Raw genomic sequence first — 9,714 nt, 5'->3', positions numbered from 1 at the left:
ACAGCATAGGCTAAAGGATTTTACATTAATTACAGAACATAATTTAATATAAACATATTTAATTACAATTGATGAGCGATAAACTGTTCAAGAATGACTTAACCCCTTCTGCATGTCAAACTGATGGGAACTTCGGGCAGGCTTTGGCCTGTTCGGCTGTCTTCCTCACCCTCTCCTGATGCCCTCCACAAGTCCCTGGGCCCTGGAAAAGCCCCTCCTCCCACCTCAAAGAAGAATGCTCCTGGCAAAGATGTGGCTGGGTTCCCCAAGTGTGGGCACATGTACAATCCATCCTTGGAAAGCAAGGCGAAAAGGAGTGTGCTGAGCATCCCAGGCTGTGATTTGACAAGTTGCTCTCCTCCTGTTGCTGAGTACTGAGCAATGAGAGGTGGTAACCTCGTCTGCCTTCCCTCCCGCTCCCCCACCCCACCCCCGACCTATTCTTCCTTACACCCTTACTCCTCTAGGAGGCGCTGGTTTTGCTTCTGAGAAGTCATGTGCAACCAACTAAACAGATCTCTTCAAAAAGTGTGAAAGGTAAATCCATCTTCAATACAAAATCCTAATTAGAAAGTCCCTGCATATAGCAGTCAGGGTATTTTCACAATCTGATAGTCAATCAGTAATATAACAGAAGTTCTACCAAAGACAAGAGCGTATTTTGGCAGAAATTCTCCAGTACAAGGCGTTAATCCCAGTGGTTACCCCCAAAACTGGCAGTCTTAGATGAAGGAAGTTGTAATAAATAGGACCACAAAGCTACAATCTTCAGTGGTTTAAGGACTCAACTATCATTAACTGTATTTCGTCCTCATAACTAGAAAGCATTCAAAAGCCACAGAAGGTGAACATCACTCGATCCCAGGTATATTGAGGTGACTTAAGGGAAGAAAACCCAGAGCTGAGCCTTTCTAAGAAAACAAGGAGTGGCCCTGAGTGAGTTGGAAATTTTACTGTCAAATATCCTATTGTTAAATGATGAGAAATCACACACTGTAGATTTTAAAGCGTAAAACACACATTGTCTTAAAACTAAAAATGAGTGGGCTGGGAAGATGGCTCAGTGGTGGAGCGCTTGCCTTGCATGCATGAGGCCCTGGGTTCGATTCCTCAGCACCACATAAGAAGAAAAATCTGGAAGTGGCGCTGTGGCTCAAGTGGTAGAGCGCTAGCCTTGAGCTGAAGAGCTCAGGGACAGCACCCAGGCCCAGAGTTCAGGCTCCACAACCGACCAAAAAAAAAAACTAAAAATGAGTGCTGAGAAAAAATACAGTTGATTGCTCATTAGCAAACGTTACTTGCTTCTAAAGCGATGAATGACAGGTATATAGGTGTGAATACGCAGGACCTCACAGCACACAAGGGAACGACAGAACACTGCTCTACACATGCCCCCTTTGGGAAAAAGAAGAATGTATGCTTCTTACCCTAGCAAGTCTCCATGGTGAGTGAACTGTAAGTCATGTTTTGCAGGTTAAGTACTCATTTGGAAGTGAGAAATCGGGGTAGAAAGTAACCAATATAGCATTTATTATTTGACATAAATACATAAATAATATAAAAATATTAAAAACCATTTAAATTCAAAACTTTGTGCATCAAAGGAGACTAGGAAGAAAATGAAAAACCAGCACACAGGATAGGAGAAAAGATTATAAACACTATATAATAGGGGTCTAGTATCCAGAATATTTAAAGAACTTTTTCCATTTATAAATAATCCAATTATGGTATTTTCACAATAAAAAAAAAGTAAAAATCCAATTAAAAAGGAAGCAAAGGACTTGAAGACATATTTTTCCCATTATCAGGGTTCAGGGCTGCACATGGAAAGATGCTTTCATTATTGATCAAGAAAATGTTCATCAAAATCAAAATGTGATAGCCTATCATGTACAATAGACTGGCCACATTTAAAAAGATATAATAAGAAGTGTTGTTAAGAGTATGAGAAACTGGGGGTTGAAGACATGAGTCAGTTGGTAGTATGCTAGCTAATGAGTGAATGTAGCAGGTACCAAGTTCAAGTCCCAGTCTCAGACGAGAGAGGGGGGCTGGGGGAAGACATGCATTCTCTTAATACTAAAAATGAGTGCTGAGAAAAATACAGTTTATTGCTCATAAACAAGTATTATTTGCTTCTAAGAGGATGAATGGCAGGTGTACAGAGGGTGACATCAGTGTGAATATAAACAGCACAACACTGTGGAAAAATCATTACACAGATTTTCCTTATTACTCAGGAATTCCATTCTAAATGCACATCCAAAAAAAAACGAGAAAAAATGTTCATACAAAACTTTAGACATGGGTGGGAATGTGGCTTAGTGATAGAGTGCTTGCTTAGCATGCATGAAGCCTTGGGCTCGATTCCTCAGTACCACATAAACAGAAAAAGCCAGAAGTGGCACTGTGGCTCACGTGTAGAGTGCTAACCGTGAGCAAAAGAAGCTCAGGGACAGTGCCTAGGCCCTGAGTTCAAGGCCAAGGACTGGCCAAAAAAAAAAAAAACAATTATACATAAAATGTTCATCGTAGTATTGCTCATAATCACCAAAAAGTACAAACCATCCAAGTGTCTATCACCTGATCAACAAAATATTGCATATCCACACAATGTGATAGGATTCAGTCCTATAAAGGAATGAAGTACTGGTATAGGCTAAAACACAGCTGAACTCTAATAGCAGTATGCAACATGAATGAAGCAGATGCCAGAGACTGTATGTTGTATGATTCCATTTATATGAAAAGTACTGAACAGACAAATCCATAGAGACAGAAAGTAGATTAATGATCACCAGAGAATGGGAAGAGAAGGAGCTTGGGAGTGATAGCTAACAGGATGAACCTTCTTTCAGATGGGGTTGAAAATACCCCAGAATTTGATTGTTCTGATGGTTGTTCAATATAAAGACATCTTTAAAAAAACATTAAATGTTTAAAGTATTGTATTTCTGTTATGCAAATTATATCTCCACTTTTTTTAAAAGAGTTATCAATCTAGGTTATGAGGGTTTAATCCTACTAGGGAATCCTGAGAGTCTATGTAACTTAAGTGTCTCAGATTTACATCACCCAAGAGGAGAGAATATTGGTGGGGTATTTATACCCCAACTCCCATCATCCAATAGCTGAAGGCTGCTTCATGGAGCACATTAATTCCTCAGCACTTCTGATCTGGCTGTACCAAGATTTTGGAGGCCAAATAAAGCCCTTAGGTAAAGAGATGGTCAGCATGTCACCAAAAGATCCAGCCAGAAGGTTCTGGCTTAACAGACTGCTACTTTCTCATAGAGAGGTTCAATGAGAAACTGAGTAAAATACTTCACAGTGCTAGACACAGAGAAAGGTCTTAAAAACTATGAGTTATTTGTACAGAAAACCCATGCGGCTTAACTATTTGATCAAAACTGTACAAGTAATTCATGGCAGAGCTGGGACAGATGCAGAGCTCTCTGTGGAACCCAATCTTTCAGTCAGACAATTAGATTAACCAAATGTATACTAACCAAGTTTGCCAGCGCACCAATCAGATGGCAACTGTGTCATCACAGCATTCAGAAGATATAATAAACATCTTTACATTTTTGCCTCTATCTCCTCCTCTGTCTGGGTCCTCGGTGAGGAGGAGCAGCTGTTTTCCTCACAAAGCCTTGAGGGTTGATGTTAATATCTGCTTGAGTTATCCAGCATCTGAACACAGTGTGGTTTGTTGTTTATTTGAGATTCAAAGCCCATACATTTGCTGACAACTTAGTGCAAAAAAAAAAAAAAAATGAACAAACACCTGCGTCTGCAGGAGAGTTGGGGAAACAGCTCCCTCACTCATATCTGGGTCCACTTCTGTCCTCCACTGGAAAAAGCTGGCATTCAATTCCCTCACCATTTAGATTTCCAACCAAGAACATGGGAGAGGGTTAGAGAAAACTCTAGGCTGCAGAACTCAGGAAACCTACCTGATCAGGTAATGGTTGATAATAGTGTCGAAGTAGCTGTAGTACACAGCATTGTTCACATGGCCATACTGATCATTGTCCTGCCATCTTGTCTGGATGGGCAAGAAGTACCCATAAGCCTCATGGTGCCGATGAAGATCCTCACCTCTTGGTTTCTTTGATGATGTAGCCAAGGAACGAGCATACCCAGGAAGCAGCCTCAAAACCCAAGAGGACATATTGAGTGCTGCCTTGAGGTACCTTCAAGAAAAAGCAACCATGGATCAGAATGCTTTTCAGAGAACTTATAAGCTATATGCATGTTTTTAAAAGATTCTACTAAAAATACTTGGCACATGCTGTCAGAAACTGATGAGGGGCCACAGGCGTGTACTCTACCATTTGAGATATAGCCCTAGTCCTTTTACTTTTTTACTTTGTTTCTCAGGTATCTTTCACAAACTTTCCCAGGGCTGACTTTGAACTATGATCTTCCTGTCTCTACTTCTTGAGTAGCTGGAATTACAGGTGTGCATCATCACTCATTACCAGAGGGAATGTAAACTATGTTCTTAATGATCTTTTGTTCCACAAAGCAATCTCAGTGATAAGAAACCTGATGAAATTTATAAAATTTCTAAGAGTATAAAAAGTAGAGTTGAGCTTGGCTTACTTCACTTAATATAATTTTTTCCAAGTCTTTCCATTTCCTAACAAATGGGGCATAGGTCCCATGATTTCCCTTATTTGCAATATCTAGTATTTGTATGAGTCAAGCAGAAAAGGTCAGATAAGGTGATGTTAGGAACATGAACCCTAAGATATGTATTTTAAATGTTTTTTTTCTTTCATGCATTTGTTTCTAATTCAATTATAAGATTATTTCTTTGTTGCTTTGTATGTCCCTCCCCCACAGTATAATCCCTGCTTTCACTGTATTTGATGTCGATATAATTTGTGGAGGGGAAGGGGAAAAACAAGTCGTTTAAATAAGGATACAGGTGGACCCACTGCAACCATGAGATGTACAAGTTGTTATGTCGAAAACGAACTTTACAACTTGGGGCGGGGGGGAGGGGGAGGATTGGGGGGGGGAAGGGAAGATGGGAAGGGATGGGAAGGGTAAACAAAGGAGGAGGCTACAATGCTTGATAAGAAATGTACTCACTATCTTGCCCATGTAATTGTAACCCCTCTGTACAGTATTTTCACACACACAAAAAAAGTAGAGTTGAGAGCACCAATACAAAAAAAATGCTTGAGCTGGGCACTGGTGTCACACCAGGATTGCAGTTCAAAGTCAACCTGGGCAGGAGAATCCATAATACTCTTATCTCCAATTAACCACCAGAAAACCTGAAGTGGTGCTGTGGCTCAAAGTGGTAGAGAGCTAGCCTTGAACAAAAAAGCTCAGGGATAGTGCCCAGGCCCTAAGTTCAAGCCTCATAACCTATAAAAATAAATAAATAAATAAAAATAAACAAAATACTTCCCAGAAAATTTTATCAAAAGGGCCTGCCAATTATAACTTTTTAAAGTACATTTTAACTGTATCATAAGCTATAGAAAAAATTAAATTGCACATACAAAAGGAAGAAAATGCAGCAACTCAATCATAATACCTTTTATGAACATTCCCATATTCATTATTCTAGGTGTGTGTGTCTGTGTGTCTGTGTCTGTGTGTCTGTGTGTGTAGGTGTGCTACTAATGGGGCTTGAATTCAGGACCTTCACTCTCCGCTTTTTCCTGCTCACAGCTGTCACTTTTCCACTTGAAACATCTCCAGTGTTGGCTTTGGCTTTTTGCTGGTTAACTGGATGTAAGATCTGAGAGTTCTGTCTGTCGGGGTTGGTTTCAAATTTTAATTCCAGATCTCAGTGGCCTGAGTAGTTAGGACTTTAGGCATGAGCCACTGGTACCTGGCTCACTATTCTAGCTTACATATCTGGAAATACATTTTAAATGGGATCCTACTATATGGGGGGTATCTTATAATCTCTTGCACTTAGCAACAGATTACCAATATATTTAAATATTCGGCTACATCTTTTATAACATTAAATTCCATTATGTCCCATTGCACTGCGGCACCAGGAACTAGCAAGTTCTGCATTGTGGCAGGTTTAAGATTTTCATTCCAATTCTGGTCACAAGATAGAAATGTTTCCAAATAAATATCCACAATTATTTTCTTAGGATAAATCCCTAGAAACAAAATTGCTAGGTCAAAGGACAAATGGATTGTTAAGGCTTTTGATATAAATTAATGTCCTCCAGTAAGGCTGTGTATGAACAAGCCAATTTCCCTGTCAATTGTAAGATGCTTTGTCAATTTGACTGTGTTCTCTCATTTCCATACAAATTTAATGAAATGTGCTAAGTGGAAAGATGGTGGCTGCTACTAGTGATGATAGAGTAACTAGAATCTGAATAACTCCTCTGTGGGAGAACAACCATAAATGTGCATGAGAAGATGTAAAAGTATGAGAGCTGTTGGAAGGTATTAGGAAATAATCGAAGCAGGATTTATACACTGCAACTCTGGGGACAGGGTGATATATTCAAGTGACTTTTGCATTTGCCACTGCTGTTCCTCTGCCAGTCTGCCTCGTGGGGAATAAAGGCTGAAGAGAGAGCAGCAACCAGAGCTTGTGCTCATCTTGCTGTACTGGAAGAGGTGACAAAAATGTAAAAGGCCAACAGCATCCCAAAGAATGAGTTACACCGAAGTAAGGCTGGTGAGGCCACTTCCTTGAGAAGCTTTTGGTGAATTCTAAGCAGTTGCCACAAAGCTGAAAGTCCAATACGAAAAGAAGAGTCTCCTTGTGCTGAGGATATAAACATTAGCTTTCAAGGAAGTCAGAAACCTCAGCAAAACCAGCAAGAAAGTGAAATGATGACCACCAGAAGGGAAGAAAATACTTACATATCACATATGTGATAAGGATCTTGTATCCAGAATATATAAAGAACTTCTACCAACCAACAAATAAGTAAAAGAACAATCTAATTACCTTAAAGAGAGCAAGGGGTGGGTGTTGACTGTTTTCTTTCAGCTGCTATCTGAGAAGGGCTACATCTTCAGAGTAAGGCAAGACTAAAATTGACCTTGAGCCTCTCTGATCAAGGTTATTTCCCATACCACCTGTCAGCCAGCAGAATTTAAATTATCTTTAAAGAAGCAGAACATTTCCAGAACTTCTGCAACTTTTCATTCACAAAGCCTGACACTTAACCCAAAACTCATGGGAAAGACATGTATATCAAAAACCCTAAAAGAATTTTTTAAAATACAATAGACAAAGGGCTCATATCCATTTCTGCTGCATGAAAAATTCTAAAACAGAGTGAAAGATTAAAACCCTAATAGAAACCGGGTACCAGTGGCTCACACCTGGAATCCTAGCTACTCAGGAGGCTGAGATCTGAGGATCACAGTTCAAAGCCAGCACTAGAAAACCAGACGTGGCACTGTGTCTCAAGCAGTAGGGCACTTGCCTTGAGCTGAAGAGCACAGGGACAGCGCCCAAGCCCAGAGATCAAGCCCCATGACCGACAAAAAAAGCTTCAAGAATGACAGGGGCATGCCAGAACTGGAACATTTGATCAGGCTCAAAATAAACATATCCAACAAGCAACGAAAACCATAGCAGAAAAGACAAAAGAATGTCATCATTCAACAGATAGGTAATTGGAGAATTACAATTCTATACCCAATGAAAGTACTCCTCATGGTGAAATCAACTAATGATTTTTAAATAGTAGCATTTTCTCTAGTACAACATGAACTGGTTAAGAATATCTAAAAGCATCTGTTGCATAAGAATAAATCTAACAATGACTGTGTAGGAACTACACAGTGAAAACCCCAAAGCAATGCTGAGAAAAATTAAGGAAGGTCCACATATGCCAGGATATACCATATCCGTGGATTAGGAGGTTAAATATTGCCAGAGTTCTCACCAGTGGAGCTATGTGTACAATATAATTTTCATCAAAACCTCAGCTCATTGTTCTAGGAAAATTGAATATCTTCCTGATCTTACCCAGATAGCCAAACAAAATATGAAAAGGAAACAAAGTTGAAGAACTTACATTATCATATATTACAATATATTATAAAGTGTATAGTAGGTAAAATAATAGTAAGTCTAGAAAACAGACCCATTATATAAAACCACTAAATACAGAAAACAAGTGCCATTTGAATACAGTGAGAAAAGGGCAGGATTTTAAATAACTAATATTTTAATAAAATTTTAGCTTACCTCATAATATGCCAAAAATTAATTTCACAAATAAATACAAAAGAAAAAACAATAGGGCTTCTAGAAGGTAACAGGATTATTCATAATAATATTGAAGTGAGTAAAATAATCTCAATACAGACAAAAATATCACTATGATGGAAACGGGGCATGATGATCGAAAAAATTAGATTTCAGTCAGGAAGAATGAATTCAATGAAACAATTGTATGACATCAAGATTATAAGTAATAACAATTGTTTGACTATAATCCTAGCTACTTAGGAAGCTGAGATCAGAGGATTCTGGTTTGAAGCCAGCCCCACAAAGGAAAGTCTGTGAGACTCTTATCTCCAATAAACTACTTTAAAAAAGACCCAAGTGACACTGTGGCTCAAGTGGCAGAGCACTAGCCTTGAGCCAAAGCAGTTCAGGGACAGTACCTGGGCTCTGAGTTCAAGCCTGAGAACTGGAACAATTTTTTTTTTCGGTGTGGGACCTGAACTCTGGGCCTGGGAGCTGTCCCTCAGCTCTTCAGCTGAAAGCTAGCACTCTACCACTTGAGCCACAGTGCCACTTCCAGCTTTTTCTGCTTAGGTGGTACTGAGGAGTCCAATCCAAGGCCTCATACATACAAGACAAGCACTCTACCACTGAGCCATCTTCCCAGCCCATGGCACAATTTTTTTTCTTTCTTTCTTTCTTTCTTTTTTTTTTTTTGTGGTGCTAGGGATCAAACCCACAGCACCACGCATGTTAGGCAAGTGCTCTACCTCTGAGCTACAATCTGGGCCCAATGACATTGTATTCCTGGAAATAGCTAAGAATAGATTTTACGTGATCTCAGCACACACACATACACAAATGCTGACTGTGAAGGTAAGCATGTGTTATCTCAATTTTGCAGTTCCACAATGTGCACATATATTAAAATCCATGTTGCATATATTTTATGCCTAGTTCCAATTCAATAATTATTCAAATAATAACATCAAAGAAAATATTAATAAATCTAACTTCTTCAAAATTAATAACATATTTATCAGAAGAGTAAGATATGTCATATATACATCCAAAATATAACAATTATCTATAAATAAATAAGAAAGGAAAGACAGCTCAACTTAAAAAACTTGAACGGGATGAATAGGCACATGATAAAAGAGGATATCCATGGTCAACACACATAAAGAAATTATTAAATTTCATTAGTCATTAGGATATTCAAACTAAAATTAACATTTTTTGTGTGCCAGTACTGGAACTGGAACTTGGGAGACTGAGCTCTTCTTGTTCAGCTTTTCCACTCAGGTTGCTACTCTACCACTTGAGCCACACCTCCAGTCAATTGGTTAATTGGAGATAAGTTTGGCTTTGAATCTCAATCCTTATCTCAGACCTCAGACTCCTGAGTAGCTAGGATGGCAGGACTGAGCACCAGCGCCCAACAAGAAGTCAGTCTTCAAAACAATTTGACAGAACTAAATTATTAAGCAGCAAAGTACAGAAGCCAACACAAAGACAGT

At 39.1% G+C, this 9,714-nt stretch overlaps 1 protein-coding gene across 2 annotated transcripts in view; it reads right to left on the bottom strand.

Annotated features, from left to right (window-relative positions):
* LOC122117774 overlaps window positions 1–9,714 on the bottom strand; it is a 148,088-nt gene that overhangs the window by 76,146 nt on the left and 62,228 nt on the right. The window contains exon 2 of one of the 2 annotated variants that reach the window (XM_042691600.1): window positions 3,960–4,199. In XM_042691600.1, coding sequence (XP_042547534.1) covers window positions 3,960–4,177 — 218 coding nt within the window. In that variant the 5' untranslated portion in view covers window positions 4,178–4,199. The remainder of the gene's footprint in view (window positions 1–3,959; window positions 4,200–9,714) is intronic. The other variant, XM_042691599.1, reaches the window with a different exon arrangement.

This window comes from Dipodomys spectabilis, unplaced genomic scaffold (genome assembly GCF_019054845.1).
Source record: "Dipodomys spectabilis isolate Male_0828 unplaced genomic scaffold, ASM1905484v1 ptg000145l, whole genome shotgun sequence".
In the NCBI taxonomy this organism is placed as follows: Eukaryota; Metazoa; Chordata; class Mammalia; order Rodentia; family Heteromyidae; genus Dipodomys; species Dipodomys spectabilis.
This window is presented reverse-complemented; position numbering and strand designations above follow the sequence as displayed.